The 17,864-nt window shown below is 33.3% G+C and overlaps 1 protein-coding gene across 1 annotated transcript in view; it reads left to right on the forward strand.

Annotated features, from left to right (window-relative positions):
* The window catches only part of LOC111365772 (defensin-like protein 1), a 1,354-nt gene extending 718 nt beyond the window's left edge, over positions 1-636 (forward strand). Inside the window, exon 2 of the mRNA XM_022986301.1 lies at positions 302-636. Coding sequence (XP_022842069.1) covers positions 302-474 — 173 coding nt within the window. The 3' untranslated portion in view covers positions 475-636. The remainder of the gene's footprint in view (positions 1-301) is intronic.
* Positions 637-17,864: the final 17,228 nt, after the last annotated feature.

The raw sequence follows: 17,864 nt of genomic DNA on the forward strand, positions 1-17,864 counted from the left end.
TCTCTCTCTCTCTCTCTCTCTCTCTCTCTCTCTCTCTCTCTCTCTCTCTCTCTCTCTCTCTCTCTCTCTCTCTCTCTCTCTCTCTCTCTCTCTCTCTCTCTCTCTCTCTCTCTCTCTCTCTCTCTCTCTCTCTCTCTCTCTCTCTCTCTCTCTCTCTCTCTCTCTCTCTCTCTCTCTCTCTCTCTCTCTCTCTCTCTCTCTCTCTCTCTCTCTCTCTCTCTCTCTCTCTCTCTCTCTCTCTCTCTCTCTCTCTCTCTCTCTCTCTCTCTCTCTCTGTATATATACATCTATGTATATGCAGAGGTGCAGATTGTGGAAGCTAAAGTCTGTTCGAGGCTGAGCAGGACATGGTCTGGGATATGCCTGAATACCGGCAATTGTGATCGGCAGTGTAGGAACTGGGAGAAGGCTCAACATGGAGCTTGCCATAGGAGGGGATGGGGATTCGCTTGCTTTTGCTACCGTAAATGCTGAGATTATAGTTAAATAATCTCAACTTGTTTGCTTGATAATATCATGAATAAAAGGTTGCTATTAGGTTTGCAACCATATATGTATTGGAATAACTTGTACCAATGTTTTGTTATTGCTTCAACTTTTGTATTGCTTCACAATAAAATGAATTTGTTTTCTTTATCTATCTAAATAAGCTGTCAGATTACAATATTTGTGTATCTCTTCTCGTGAGAGACCTCTTAACGTTAAAATCGAAAGGCTACTCTTCTTTAACACTATTGACTCTTTAAAATGAAACTTCGAGATCAGAGACTCCATAAACATTTAGTCCCCTTGTGTATGCTAATTCACACATTATGCCAAATGTTCACCCGAGAATGAACCCTATTGCTCAACTTCACATTCATGTCCACCAAATGCCTAGGTTTTTCACTCAACACCTCATCAGGTGATGCACCATCAAGAAACCAAATCAGGCAAGAAAAAATCCATTTTGTAACCTCTGAATCACTGCCAATTCTAAATCTCATCAACCTATCATTTTCCGTCTTCACCTCCACCAAACACCAGCACTTCATAATATACGAATGGTGTTTGCTTGATGTACATGAGAATTATTAGAGTCCACAAAAACGCATATGCAATTTAAAAACTACTTAAATGATGAAAATGCTTTAAACTAGCTAAAAATAGAAAAAAAGCTAAAACAAAACCCTAAATGACAAAATTTGTACAAAAAAGTATTGACATTGTTGGCTTGTGGAACCAAAAAATGCTTTTGGATTGTACTCGCTCTCGAAATTTTGACAATTGAGATGAAATTTACGTTGGTTTTTGTAGATCCTTCTTATTCCTTATCGTTTTTAATTGGTTTAGGATTTTCTGTTCTAGCTAGTCCTCATGGAGAGATGCGTTGTGTATTAATCTTTTGACTCTGTTTATTATGACCTACTTTATAGTTATTAAAGTCAAAATTATCTAGTAAAGTCAAGAAAATTTTGGTTCAAGTGGTTTCACAGGGACTATTCTAAGCCAGTAGAATTTGTTAAGGGCCAATTTATATAAAAACAAAGAGGCTAAGATGTATGTAAAAAAAAAAAAAAATGTTAAGGATTTAAATTGAAATTTCAGCAAAGTGAAGGGCCCAAGTAGTAGTTTTAATGTATATTATGCACTTGGTTGATAGAGATTTTTTGAGAATAAAGTTTGTAAAATTAAGTTTTTTGAGAATGTATGGTTAAAAAGTATGGAAAAGTTATTGTTCTACGTGTAAAATTATTTTATTTTGTTTTATTTTTTCATGACTCAGGTGTCCGAACTTCATCTGACTAATCTTGAGAAGTGGCGGTCTTCTCCCCTAGTTTGCCATCCATATAAATCTGGAAATTATCACAGCTTATATACACTTGGGCCAGACATTTGGAATGCAGTTATCTTCCCTTTGAATCTTCCTTTATTAAGTTGGGAGAAAAATGAGTTTTAGAAATGGAGTTAAACAAGGACAGTAAATCATTCTCAAAATGGGAATTGGATCCAAGAGGGTTGGAGGGAGGTAGAAATTGAGCCAAAAGGGGAAAAAAGAAAAGAAGAACGAGGAACTGTCGAGCTATGTGGATTATTATTAAGCTATTGTGGACTTATTGGTTAGATTATTGATATTTCTTGCATGCATTTGGCTAGGGTTTAACATCTATTAGCTCGTCTTTTAGATTTTCACTGTCATGCTGTGAGTATAGGTATGTTTAGGTTATATTCTTTTCTTAATTTCAAGTATTTGAGGTTATTGCAAATGAGAAAAATAAAAAGTGAGTTGAATAGGATATTTTTGAATTTAATCCTTGATAAAATGTTTATTATAACCTAATGAGTTGAGTCCATGGAAAGGGAAAATAGGATTTTAAGCATTTGTTTGAACAATGCATGTAGTAATGCGTATAGTTAGTGTATTATTGAGAAAGAAGGCTATAGGGGCTGAAAATGGAAAGTAAAATGGGTCAAATGAATTGGAGACTAAATTAGGCCAGAGAATGAAAACTTAGTGTGAGAAGGAATAATGGATTTGGAGAAAAGAGACCAATAAATTCAAACGATTACTTTTTAATTTGAGAATTCATAATAAGACATTTTTATCCATACATATCGATGGACTCGTATGTACTATTTATTTATTTATTCACTATTTATTTCTATTTATTTATAATTTAAATAATTTATAAATACTTTCTAACACATGCGTCAAAGTGTTACACAGCTCATTTTAAATTTTTGAACACATAGCTTCCGAAAGTTATTCATGGAAATATAACAATTTTACAAAACTTTGGATTTAGCAACTAACTTACGTAAAACTAACATGAAAGGTTGAGGAAAGCCGACGAAAATGGATTAAAGAAATTCTTCGAAGTATGAACCAAGCAACATATGAGCCAAATCTGCATGGTGAATCACCAAAAATTCTGTTATATTATTCATATCTATACAATCTATATGGGAATCCACATAAGATGTAATCTCTCTTGTTCATTTCCTGAGAGCCTTGTCCTGATTTTTTATTTTGAAAATTGGAACACATTTTATTTTGCTGACCATTGACTTCATGTATATTTGAAATGGCAATTCAATCTCCTGCTTCTGATATTATTCCCTAATATATAGAATATGCTCTAAGATTAGCATAACTTTCGGCTAAATCAGCAGGCCGGGCACGAACCTTGTTGAATTTCTTCAAGTTTGACCTTCAAAATATGTTCTGCAAAGAAAGTGTTGAGAGTCATCCTATAAAATAAATAATTAAAATATAAGATTTTGAGCTATTCATCTTAACAATTAAGCAATAACAAACAATTTACTTAGATTAAGACTCAAATAAGTGCACAAAATACAAGATTGATCTTTTTAAATAGGCCACCATTTTTTCATGTCATGTTACCCATTGAATAAACATAAAATAAATAATCAATATATAAGGACTTATCATATTTCCCTTAACTTCTTAAAATGGAACCCTAACCCCGAATGTATAAATTCATTTTCCAATTTTGAACGTTATTCAATGACTGTCCCCATTTTTTTAAATGCAGTAGAGTTTTTATCCGGTTGGTGATTTGTTTCTTCATTATTCCAAGACTATCTTAAAGTTTTTTCAACAATAATCAACAAAATATACTTTTTAGGAAAGACAAGTTACTTGGCCCTTATTAGGTTTAGGGGAAACTTTTTGACATTCAAGAAAGAATGATGCTTCATCGTCAATTATCATCACCCATCTAGATGTACACTAATAATGAATCACATTTTAATTTAAGAAACATGAAACTTGAAAGTCTCTTGAGCCAAAATGTTTTTACATCAACATAAATATTTAATCTGGACTTTTTGTCAAAATTTATTTATTAAGCATTCCAATGAATTGATAAATTAACCCTATATTACACATCTGAGATGTTCATAGTCAGTAACACGACCTCGGATGTTACTATATATATTTTTTCCCAAGAAATCCGAGTATACCAATTATATGTATTTTTTTAGCACCCTTGACATGACACGTAACACCTTGGATAAAATGAAGAGTCACACAAAAAACATGAAGCTCTTGAACTCTTAAATAAACTAAATCGTGATTGAGACTTGATCCTTCCACTCCAATCAAAATATTGCGATATGAACAAGCAAAATTTCTTTTTGTCGGGTTGAGTATGAGTTAGTGTGGTGCATAGCCATAAGTTATGATATTTTAATTTGACAATTAAATAATTAGCAGTGTATTTTGGCTTTGAAGTTCACTTGAAGATCTAATAATTTGACCTATTGCGTGGTTTTATATCATATTATTTTTGAAGTTGACGAGATTCATTCTACAATTATTGGAGCTTAAAGTTTGTTTCATCTCAATGTTACTCCCTACATTTTGAGGAGTTTGTTGAGTGTGTTAGACTTCGGTAGAGTAGATTGCAATGTACTTTTGGAGGAGCTCAATTTGATATTTCCGTTGAGACCTATTTCAAAGTTATGGATTACTCGACATATTCAGAGCTCTTTGATACTCTCAAAGGGTCAGCTTCCTCGTTTTTTGTTTATTTAGGACCTGTAGATTGGTTACACGAGGTCATGGTATGTAAACCAATAGGGGTATCTATAGGGGATAACTTTGAGCTCCTAGTAATTTGACAGGGTCATCGTCTTGCGTGTCTCAAGGGCCGGCGCCGAATGTACATACACGTAATTAGGTTATAAGTTTAAATAAGACGTGTGGAGAAGACAATTTTACTCCTTTAAACGGTCGTTCTAGTCTTTGTATAATGTCAATGCTAGCTTCATCTTCTATTTCTTTATATTGTTGTCTATTGCTTAACACTTGTGTTGCGAAATCTCTTTTGAAAGATCTACAAATCTATGATTTTCGGGCTCAATCCAACGTACCTTTCTCAACTAACAACCAATCCAATCGACTCCAAACCACAACCAATTAATTAACCTCAGTTGCTATTCAATCTTAGCCATAGGACAAGAAAAAATGATGATTTGTGGCCACAAAAACCAGGAGAAGACACCAAAAAGGTATACTATGAAGGAACCACCAATTGCATACATTAAACAAGGGTTTTGGATACTTCTAGAGACCTTTTTTTTACACACAAAGGGGGCAGCCGTGATTCCTTAGTTTTTCTCTCAAAACCACACAAAACGTCACTAGAAAGTGGCTAGGGTTATAACCATATATATATACTGTAGGGTTAGGCTTTAAGTTAGACCATTAAAGAGGTAAACGGACCAAGATTCAAGTCATCCAAGAGAGAATACAATTGGGTCGGGTGTAGCTCATGGACTTGGTTGTTTGACTTATTTCATTCATTGGCCTATGCTTATGAAATATTATTAACCTAAATTAACATCATAGCCCGAGATTTATTGGAAATCAAAAAATCAACAAATCTTTACCTTGATACCTAATAAATTTGCAAGCAATCAAAACACACAGTTAACACTTACATAATCAAGGTAGCCAATAAAATTAGATCACAGACCTTATCTCGTGTTTCCAACCTAAAATACATATCATACCTGCTCCATGTACTCACCGGAGCTAAGGTTAAAAACACCAAAGTAGAAACAAATATTTAATAGTAAACAATCAAGAGCAAGTACAAGTGCGATGATAATATACTATAGGATAACATACATAGATCTTTTCAGAAACACGTTCACGTAGAACCATAGATTAACACCAAGTCAATCAAACCACGGTCAACCACATATACAATACATCTATAAATGACCCTATGAAAAGATCTCACACACTTATCCTATCCCATTTTGTGTTGCTTACACCTCGAAAATACATATCTCCTCTCATCGCTCAAAATGCTCAATAGACTTATCACCCAACCCATGTCTAACTAGCAAGTAACAATAGATCCTAAGTCCATGGAATAATCCTCTATCTTTACATCACTTCTCCAACCTACGTGGATGATGGGTCTCCACCTAACCGAAGTGATAGAAATATCTCTCTCTACAGGGTCTCTTTACCGATAAAGAATTCTAGACATTTAATCACATCTTCACTCGTGATCCAAATATCACATTCCACATCCCCGGTACAAACCACAATATACCCCTAGGCATCTACACTCCACCTTAGTAAAAGACATCTAACACAATGCTAATGTATCCTAACCCACTATGCATGTAAATAATTACACCAAGTAATCCTATTGTCTCAAATTCATGCAAATGCACATATCAAACACATTGAAATGTAGTAGATAATCATGCAACAGAATTCAGACAATCACACACATGTAAAAATGATCACACACAGATGCATATGCAGTAACTAGGTTTACACTCAATAAACCTTGCTATGGTCATAACTCGGCCCCTCAACCAAATTCGTCTCACCTCTCATCTTTCCCTTCAGCTTATCTTTCTTCTTGGGACAATCCCTAGTAAAGTGTCCAGGCTTACCACAACTGTAACACTTTGTACAACTAGACTTGTCCCGTCTCTTGTCCTTTTTCTTACTATCCTCATCACTCGAGTCATTACTCAAATCACTACCATCTTGAGTTCTACCCAAATTCATTTGCTTAAATTTCATCCTACTCCTCATCATATGTAACTCGCCACTTCTCTTATCCTCTTTTTCAGCCTTAATCTCCATCTCCTTACTCCTAAGCGAGTTTATGACAATCTCGGGTGTTAAGGTGTCCTTATCATACTTAATTGCATTCTTAACTTCCCTATATGAATTAGGCATGGAATTAAGCAAGATAATAGCCTTATACGTTTTAGATACCTTTTCATCACAATTAACGATTTCTTGAACTAACTTGTTAAAGATATCCAGATTGTCATCAAGATCCTTTAAATGATTCATTTTAAAGCTGAAAAATCATTCAAACAAGTACAGTTTATTAGGAGTAGACTTAAGCAAATATAAGTCCTCCAGCTTTTTCCAAAGTTTTGTAGAATCCAGTTTTCCTACATTTTTCAAAACAGTATCAGACGGGTGTAAAATAATTAAAATGTATGCAAGTTCATCATACTCATTTTTTTGTGCTTCTGTTAATTTTTCAGAAAATTTGCCATCTATAGCTTTTGAAACTTTTTGTTGGACCAAAGTACTCTTCATCTTTTGTTGCCAAATAGAAAAATCCCCTTTTCCATTAAAAATTTCAATTTCAAAGTGTGAAGACATTTTAAGAAAAATAGAACAACCAAAACACAGATAGGTCACACAAAGTAATCCTAAGGTCGCAATATACATCGTTCTAGATTCTCAGGGTTTCGTAAGATTTACGATCTTAATTAAGGGAATGTTTGAACGAGTAAAGTCTAGGTGTTCTAATGGGATAATTAATGCAAACATGAAGATATATAAACTAAAATTTCAAAATATTTATGCAACAAGTCTCACACAGTGACTATATGACAGATAAGCACAAAATCAACTACCAACTTGCAATCAAAGTTCAATACTTCAAAATAGAGCAAATAATTCCTAAATTTTTTAGCACAAGCAATGGTTGCCAAGCAATGACAACTCCCAATCCTAACGATCACCCCACACAATGATATGCTAATGCTGAAATTTAAACTAAGTTAAGCCAATATACCAGAGCGGACCTATCTAAATCCGTAAATTACGAAAGTTTTGAATTTATCACTTTAAAACCACCACTATTCATCCTAAAGTATCTGGAAACTGTAGCAACCAAAAATTTACGATCAAGTCTTGAACGCCCGAAGAACAATGCTATCCAGATTCTTCTGCAGCCCTAAAATAAAAAACTTTCAACACAAAAAATGTCAGAAATAATGTAAGTAACCAACTGCCTGAAGAGACTGTCGCCAAACAACGCTCCATGCGCCCGCACATGCCGTCAATATCTCTGCGTGTAGGCTTTACGCGCCACCCTACAGGGTTCTTCTCGACCTGCTCGTCATGCTAGTGGTCTTCGTTTCCCAAAACTCCTTCTGAATTGATCAGAAAATGCAAAAAATAGAGACTGATTTCGACAGTTTTTTCGATCTGATTTCTGGTTCGATTCTGCCGATTTCTGGACGGTTTTTTGCTATATTTCAAGAGCTAAAACCACCACCTTGAAGCTTTGATACCAAATGTTGCGGAAGCTCTCTTGAAAGATCTTCAAATCAGTGATTTTCAGGTTCGGTTCAATGTACCTTTCTCAACCAACAACCAATCTAATCGGCTCCAAACCACAACCAATTAATTCACCTCAATTACTATTCAATTTTACCCACGTAGGACAAGAAAAAATGATGATTTGTGGCCACAAAGGTTAGGAGAAAACACCACAAGAGTATACTATGAAGGAACCACCAATTGCACACGTTAAACAAGCGTTTTGGACACTTCTAGAGGTCTTTTTTTTTTTTTTTACACACAAAGGGGACGGTCGGGATTCCTTAATTTTTCTCTCAAAACCACACAAAACATCACTAGAAAGTGGTAAGGGTTATAACCATACATATATTCTAGAGTTAGGCTTCAAGTTAGACTATTAAAGAGGTAAACGGGCCAATATTCAAGCCACCCAAGAGGGAATACAATTGGGTTGGGTATAGCTCATGGACTTGATTGTTGGATTTATTTCATTTATCAGCCTATGTCTATGAAATAATATTAACCCACGTTAATATTATAGCCTGGGATTTATTGGGTATCAAAAACACAACAACTTGCACGCCTTGAACAAAATTTCTTTCAGTCATGATCCTACAGTAGCAGCCGTTGGATGATTAATGACTTAACGACAACTTAAGCCGGAGTATACTATACAAATCTGTATAAATATTGTATCAAGAATCCACGTGATTAGGCAATAATGACCCGTTATTGTAATTACCTATGAGTTGTCTAATTACGGTGGACAGTAGACTAGACGATTTCATTAATGAAAGACAGATTAAAGTATTGATTATTTTACTTTTAAATCAATTTTGAAGTTTACTGCATATCAAACATAACCTATAATGTAATTTTATATGAAACCAATAATTGTGTGACTGATTAAGTCAACACCTTGAATTTAAATACTGTAGAAATAGGGATTAAGAATATATTTAACGACCAATGATTAACGGTGGCTCTGATGGGTGGTTTTCCTAGAATAGGCAGTGATGAGATCATTATTTTAGCAAATGATGTGAAAAAGCCGGTGACATTGATCTACAAGAAGCTCAACAAACTCTTTAAATGTTCGAAGCTAATTTGAGAAAAGCTAAACGAAAGAGACAAATAATTTAGGCAAATATAGCTCTCAACAAGCTAGGACAAGAGTAGATAAAATAATGTTCTATTAACAAAATTAATAAGTACTTGTGTGGTTAATATGTAAGTTATGATGCTGGACCATTTTCAGATAGAACAATCAATTAAAACATTGTTTATTGCACTACCCCAAATTTTGTGTGATCTTATTAAGTGAGACCCTTGATTTTAAATAAATTAATAAATAATGATCTATTATTGAAATTAATAAGAACTTGTGTGGTTAATATGAACTATATGACACTGAAGAATTTTAGAATAGAACAAGCGGTTAAAAATTTTGCATATGGCACTGCCCAATTTTTTTTATACTACATAACATATCATAAATTATGCTCTTATGTGCAAGTCAAGGTCTCTTGCACTTTTGCTAGCAAGTATGATTTTAGGTCAAATGCATTTTTATTTTTATTTTATTTATTTATTTATTTATTTTGGTGGAATTAGGAGGAGCTGAGCTTAAACTCCAAAACGACAAGCTTGCTAAAAATCACAAACTCATTAATGGAACCTAATTTTTTGTTTGCTCGAGTTATATTTTGTGTCATCATGCTTTTTAGTTAGGTACTGGGTAGGCTTATGATCGCTATTTGTACTAGCCTATGAGGATCTCATCGTCAAACCATAATATAGAATCGGATATTTTCATTAGATCATCTAATTCTCCATTGATGTAACCACAAACATCCTGGTGTAATCTTATTTTTGATAGGAAGATATTACTTCTAGCTTGAATTCGTAACTTGTAATTGTCATTGAGAATGCCTCAGACTTCAATCTATTGAAAGCAGCAGGGGGAATTGTTCTTTATCTTTACATTGCTAGCTATCCCATGTAGTCCATGTCAGTCTCAAATAGGTTCGTAATTGGATCTTTTCCTTTTGCTTGAGATTCTCTTTGTTGACTATAGAGTTTTTGATGCTCCTGTTACACATATCTTCTGTAGAATTAGTTGTTTTGATTGTATTCAATGGGACGTTAACTTCATGCTTAGTTGTCGAAGATTCTTAACTTTCTATAACTGGAGATGGCTTCATGGATTAATTCCTATACGGCAAATTTTAGTTGACAAGCGATTATCATATTTCAATACCTAAAAGATTAATGAGTCAATTTTCAATTTCTATCTCTCCCCGAGTCATCGAATGAGTTTCGAAGTCCAGGATCGACTTGCTTCATTTATATTTTGGTGAGTGATCAAGTCAAACGCTTGATTTAAGTAATTTTGCAAGTGTTTCTATTACAATTTGAAATTACTTATAGCTTTTCTCTAATTTTAAGATACAGAATCTGTTGCAAATTTATTTTATTTTATTGTATCCCTTTAGTCTTATCCATGCTGAATAGTCGGCCCCGATATTTTGATGGCCTTATGCCAACTTCAAATATGGGACCCTATGTTTTGAGCCTTCTTACGTAGAGTTTAATATAATTATGAATAATCTAATACGGACAACAAAGGCCCAAAAATTAAAGAGGAAAGTAACAAAATGTTAAATTTCAACATGCAATACAAGTTATAAGTGAAGTTTGGCCAATAGAATTACAATGCAACGGCAAAGGGGTCCGTTCGTTTCTTTGATCATTTTTCCACTACAATTATTTCAAACAAAATTGAATATACTTTTGAGTGATTTATATACAAAATTGGCGAAAATTGACTACGAGAAATAGTATAAGGAAATAATAAAAATGATGATCAAACATAAATGAGTTTCTAATTTTATATTAAGGGTAATTAGCACAAAACGTCCTTACCTTTCAATGTTATTGTGTAAAACATCCACACTTTTCATTTTTTACATTTTCACCTTTACTTTCACCTTTTATTGCGAAAATCATTATTTCATCAATTTTCTTATGTAAAATAAAAAATATAACCTTTACAATAAAAAAAAAAAAGTTAAAAAATAAATTGCTATCATACTCCCAATCTTTTTAGAGAAGTGCAAATAAATAATTAGCACAAAACGTTCTTATTTTTTAATATTATTGTGCAAAACGTCCCTATCTTTCATTTTTTGACATTTTCACCTTATTTCATATTTCATTGTGAAAATCGTTATTTTCATCAATCTTCTCAATTAAAAGTTGTAAAATGGTGAATATATACTCCTCTTCAAAAAAAAAAAAATGAAAAATAAAGAACAAGTTGCAACTATATTCTCAAAATTTTCAAAAAAGTACGTATTTTTTAATTATTTATTTGAAATTTATTTGTCTTTTTTTGAAAAATCTGGAAGTGTAATTGCAATTCGTTCTTTATATTTCTTTTCTTTATCTTTTTTTATTTAAAGAGAAGGGTGTATTTGTTACTTTACAACTTTTAATTAAGAAAATAGATGAAAATAATGATTTTCATAATGAAATATAAAATAAGGGTGAAAATGTCAAAAAATCAAAGGTAAGGATGCTTTTCACAATAATAATGAAAGGTAGAAATGTTTTGCACAATAATAATGAAATGTATGGATGTTTTGTGCTGATGACCCTTTTAATAATTTATTTGGACGCATTTGCACTTTTTAAAAAAGTTTGGGAGTATGATTGCAATTTATTCTTTAACTTTTCTTTTTTTATTGTTTTATTTAAATAGATGGTATATTTGTCATTTTATATGAGAAATTTGATAAAAATGATGATTTTCACAATAAAACGTGAAGGTGAGGGTGAAAATGCCAAAAAATGAAAGATATGGACATTTTGCACTATAACATCGAAAGGTCTGGACATTTTGTTCTAATTATCCTTTCTATTAATTCATAAGAAATCAACTTACAAATAAGAAGTATCTGTATGAATATGAACAAATAATTATTAAAAAGACTATTGTCATGAGATTGAAACAAAACAATTTAATAACAGTCTATATACTTTGTAGTATATATTTTGAAGATAAGATAGAAAGAAAGAAATCTGTAAGGCTGTAACAATGACGGTGAGATCAGAAACAATATGCTAAATTGAATTTTCAAAATTTTAATTCGAAAGGATATAATTTATTTCTTGTTGGGTTGAAAAAAAATTATGATAGATGGTTGTTGGACATGGAATTTGAAGAAACCAAGAGACATTTTGTTTAGTTAAGAAAAGAAAATGAATGTTTGGAGCCCTCACCAAAGTGGGCCTTAGGCGATCCCTTATCCCGCATATAATTAGGGCCACACCACTATACAAAACACTTCCTAAAATTATGCTCTCATGTGCAAGTCATTATTTCATGTTGTCTTGATACTTGGTATGATTTAATTAAATCAAAGATTTGATTTAATTGAGTAAATCAAATATTTTTTACAATATCATCAAAGTGGGAAGATTCACGATCTATTATTTTCATATTACCTCGCATATATAATTATGTCAATATTGACCAAATTAGCCCTCACACCACTATATATATGTCTCATCGTTCACTCCGTTTCTCCAAGCTCTAAACAGCTCACAACATATATGCAAGGCAACAAATGGCTAAATCTCAAGTTTCATATACCATTTTTTTGCTCTTCTCATCTGCTTCATACTTATATCATCCAATGGTGAAAAAAAAAAAATCCTTTATTTCTTTATTTCAAAATAAAAGTCTTGTTCAACTGAACACATGCTTGGTACCCACTACGAGTATGTCTTTCAAGCTAAAGACATGCACGTTCTGCACGCAGTATGCAACAATATTGCACATGACAATAGATAGGATGCATATGGAGCATTTACTTTTAAGCTAAAGACATGTTGGAAATACAAGATTTTAACATCATTAATTCCTTAATTCCAGTACATTAATTGCATGTTTGTCATGGCTTTTGAAAAGTCAAAAGTAGCTTTCGAGATTCAAAAGTTGTTTTTAGATATGTTTGACTAATTTTATGAATGTGTTTCTTCTATTTAAAAGAGTTTTTAGATGAAACTGATCAAATATGACTTCTTCTAAAAGTACTTTTAGAATAAGAAGTTCTTTTACAATTTAGTTTCCAAATAAAAAAAAAAGGTAACTTTTTTCAAAAACTTTTCTACAGAAAGCAAAATGTTCTTTTACAACTAATGGTATTTATTTTGAAGAAGTGATGTGTAAGAATTGAAGACAAACAGACGATGGCTTCATAAATGATATTTTTGAACTTAGGTTTATAATAAAATTGGAGAAAATCTATGAAAACCAAGGATGGCGAGCCGCAGCCTCTTATAAAAACCTAATTCCTTATCTAAAAATAAATAGCATTAATAATCCCTAACTCTTAAAATCTTATAAAATTGACCATTATTAATAAAAATAAATTGTCTTGTGCTGCATCTCATAGCTATTTCTATGATATTTAACAACAAATGTTAACCAACCTTTTTGTTGTAATAAAATTTTCTAGAAATATTTTTTCTTTCTAAAACATCAATACAACCATATTGGTCAGTCAAAATTATGATTTAATGGCAAAACTAGGACAACACCAACAAAAAGACGTTGCCTTCACGAACAAATTTTTTAATTTTGTCATTAAATATTTTCATTGACGAGCCTTTCTGCCCAAATGAAAATAACAAACCTTTCATGAAAATATTACACATTACTCTTAGTAAAAAAAAAAAAAAAATCAAAAGGCAACATATGCTAAAAGGACACAAAAATATTAACAATATGTTTTTTCTTAAAAAAACATGGACACTCTAAAATATTCTTAATATAAATCACAAATGCCAGTATATTGCATTATGTTATAACACTTTACATGCCATTTTTTTTTTATCTTAATTAAATATTTCAAATTTTAAAAACTAGAAGCCATAATATTTTATTTGGTACTTTTCTTTGAAAGATAGTTTTCTTTTGTTCGAGGTTTCAAAATTTATTATTTGCATTTTCTTTTGAACGATAAGTTGAAATGAAGAAGAAAATAACTTTAAAAAGCTAAAAATTTACTAAAACATAAAAGTGCTTTATTTGATTTTTCACTGACATTGTAAAATGAACAAATGGAAATTCTTAGTTGTCATCTTCAAACGAGAAGAAAAAGGGATATTGATAGCCAAAACTTTCTATCAGCAACAGATGCAATGTGCAAAAAAATTAAAAAAAAAAAAAAAGTTATAACTTAACATAGAGGGATATGCCGTACCGGAGTACCATTTGACATACAAATATTAACATGAATCGAAACTTATAACTTAACACGATTAAAAACATTGCACCTCTACCTACCTTGATTGATGCTTTTGAAATTTTGAAAACTTGGATTGAAAATTTCGATGAAACTTGGATGTTGAAAGAAATGCACTCCTTGGATGTTTGAAAACCGTTGAGAATTGATGCTTGAAAATACTTCTTAAACATCTAAGAAAAATAGTTTTTCTCCCTCTCATTTTCTCTCTTGGAAACTCTTTTTTTAGTATGTAAAAGCTCTTGTTTTTGGTGTGAGAAAAAATGAGTGAAATGAGGTCTCTATTTATAGGTAAATATCCCATAACTTAATGCAAATGAATGGTCAAATTTCATTTAAGAGAAAAAACATGGGTGTCATTTAAATTTGAGGTTAAATGCTTCAATTTAGTGCGATTTTTATTGTAAAAAACGTGAGTGGCCCTTTGAGAAAATAATTGATGAAAATAAATATTTAAATTCTAGAGAAAAACAAGAATTCTCATTTCAGGCAGTTTCGGTTGACCGGTTGTAGTCTAGTTGACACTGCACAGCTTTCAGTGTTTCTATCATAACTTCTTCTTCCGATATCCGATTGAGGTAAATCAGAGTGCGTTTGAAAGTTAACTCAAAGAGCTACAACGTTTATTTAGATATCATTTTCCAAATCGAATGTTTCCCTCGTCGAAAATGGGTCTCAAATGAGACTAAAAATCTGAAGTATACTTTAGTAATCCAATATTCATGTCTTAGTGCCGCTAAGGTGTCTAGAATTATTTGGGGTTCTACATCCCCCACACCTTAATTAAAATTTCGTCCTCGAAATTTACCTTCTGATTGGGCGAATAGTGTTGGATACTTGTCATTGATTTCTTCTTCTTTTTCCCAAGTGGCTTCTTCTACGCCGTGATGATTCCACTGTATCTTAACCAGGTGAATCTCTTTATTCCCTAGTTTATGCACTTTTTGATCCAATATCTTGATCGATAGTTCCTCGTACGACAAATCTTTCTGTACTTCCAAGGTTTGATAACTCACTACATGATTAGGATCATGTACATACTTCTTTATCATCAATATATGGAACACATTGTGCACTGCCGATAATTCAGGTGGCAAAGCTAGTCTGTAAGCCACATTTCCGACTCTATCAAGTATATCGAAAGGTCCGATATACCGGGGTCGTAGCTTGCCTTTCTTTCCAAATCTAAGTACACCTTTCATCGGTGCTACTTTTAGAGACACTTTATCCTCAACTTGGAATTCTAAATCCTTCCTCCTTGTATCTGCATAACTCTTTTGTCAATCCTGTGCTGCCTTTATTCTTGCACGGATCTTATCGATTACCTCGACTCTCATTTCAAGCATTTCTGGTCCCAAAACTTTCTTCTCTCCGACTTCATCCCAATGAACAGGGGATCTACATCTTCTACCATAGAGAGCTTCGTATGGTGCCATTCCAATAGTTGCTTGGAAATTGTTATTATAAGCGAACTCTACTAGAGGAAAGTATAACTCCTAATTACCTCCTAGATCCAAAACACATGTTCTCAGCATGTCTTCCAAAGTTTGGATGGTCCTTTCAGACTGACTATCGGACTGAGGGTGATATGCTGTACTAAAGTTCAGCTTCGTTCCCATAGCTCCTTGTAGACTTTTCCAAAATTTGGACGTGAACCTTGGGTCTCTGTCAGACACAATGGATACAGGTACACCGTGTAATCTCATAACCTCTTTAATGTACAACTGTGCCAATTGGTCTAAACTGAATGTCATTTTCATTGGAAGAAAATAAGCTGACTTCGTTAGTCAATCCACTACTACCCATATAGCATTATTTCCTCTTGCTAACTTCGGGAATCCAACCACAAAGTCAATCGTGATATTTTCCCATTTCCATTCAGGTATATCTAGTGGATTTAACAATCCAGCTGATTTTTGGTGTTCTGCCTTAACCTGTTGACATACCATGCACTTTTGCACGTACAGCCCTATACTTCTTTTCATTTTTTCCACCAAAATGTATCTCGAAGATCTCGATACATTTTTGTACCATCGGGATGTGCAGTGTACGGGGTGGAATGAGCTTCTTTTAATATCTCATTTCTCAAGGCTTCATCCTTAGGCACGCAAATTCTTCCTCTAAATATCAGTGCATAATCCTTAGCTATTCCAAAGTCCTTTTTCTTATCGGTACCAACTTCATTCTTAATCTTTTGCAAAAATGAGTCTTTATTTTGTGCTTCTATAATTCGATCTCTAAGAGTAGGTCGAATTATTAAAGCTGCTAGACGAGCAGTGACTTGTATTGGTGTGGTAACCACTTCCATCTGCAACTTTTCCAAGTCCTTGACTAACTCCACTTGAGAGGTGGGTAGTGACGTCAATTGTCCCATTGATTTTCTACTTAGAGCGTCGGCCACAACATTAGCCTTACCCGGATGGTAGTGAATAGTGCAGTCGTAATCGTTCACCAATTCCAACCATCGTCTTTGTCGCATATTCAATTCCTTCTGAGTGAAGAAATACTTGAGACTTTTGTGATCTGTGTAGATATCACACTTCTGTCCATACAAGTAATGTCGCAATATCTTCAAAGCGTGTACTACCGCTGCAAGTTCTAAATCATCCGTCAGGTAGTTCTGCTCATGTTTCTTTAATTGTCTTGAAGCATAGGCTATCACTTTTTCATTCTGCATTAGTACACATCCCAATCCTCACTTGGATGAGTCGCTGTATATAACAAACCCTTCCGTACCTTTAGGTATTATTAATACAGGCGCTGATATCAACTTTTGCCTAAGTTCTTAGAAACTTTGTTCGCATTTTTCTGTCTATTGGAATTTTACTCCCTTCCTTGTAAGTTGCGTCATTGGTCCAGCTATTTTGGAGAATCCTTCTATGAATCTCCTATAATATCCATCTAATCCTAGAAAACTCCGTACTTCACCCGCATTTGTTGGTGCTTTTCAGTTGGTTACTGCTTCTATTTTTGCTAGATCTACTTCAATCCCTTGGACAGTAACTACATGTTCAAGAAATCCAACTCGTTCAAGCCAAAACTCGCACTTCTTGAATATGGCATACAACTTCTCCTTGCGTAATACATCTAAGGCTATTCTCAAGTGCTCTTCATGTTGCTTCTTACTCTTGGAATATATCAGAATGTCATCGATGAAGACTATGACAAACTTATCCAAGTATTGATGAAACACTCGATTCATCAGGTCCATGAACACTGCAGGTGTATTGGTTAGCCCAAACGGCATCACCGTAAACTCATAGTGTCCATATCGAGTTCTAAAAGCTGTCTTAGGTATATCCTTTGTCTCTACTTTCAGTTGATGGTATCCCGATCGTAAGTTGATCTTGGAAAATACCTTAGCTCCTTTTAGTTGATCTAACAGATCCTCGATCCTCGGGAGTGGGTACTTATTCTTGATGGTTAATCGATTTATCTCCCTATAATCGATGCACATCCTC

Source organism: Olea europaea, chromosome 17 (assembly GCF_002742605.1).
Source record: "Olea europaea var. sylvestris chromosome 17, O_europaea_v1, whole genome shotgun sequence".
NCBI lineage: Eukaryota > Viridiplantae > Streptophyta > Magnoliopsida > Lamiales > Oleaceae > Olea > Olea europaea.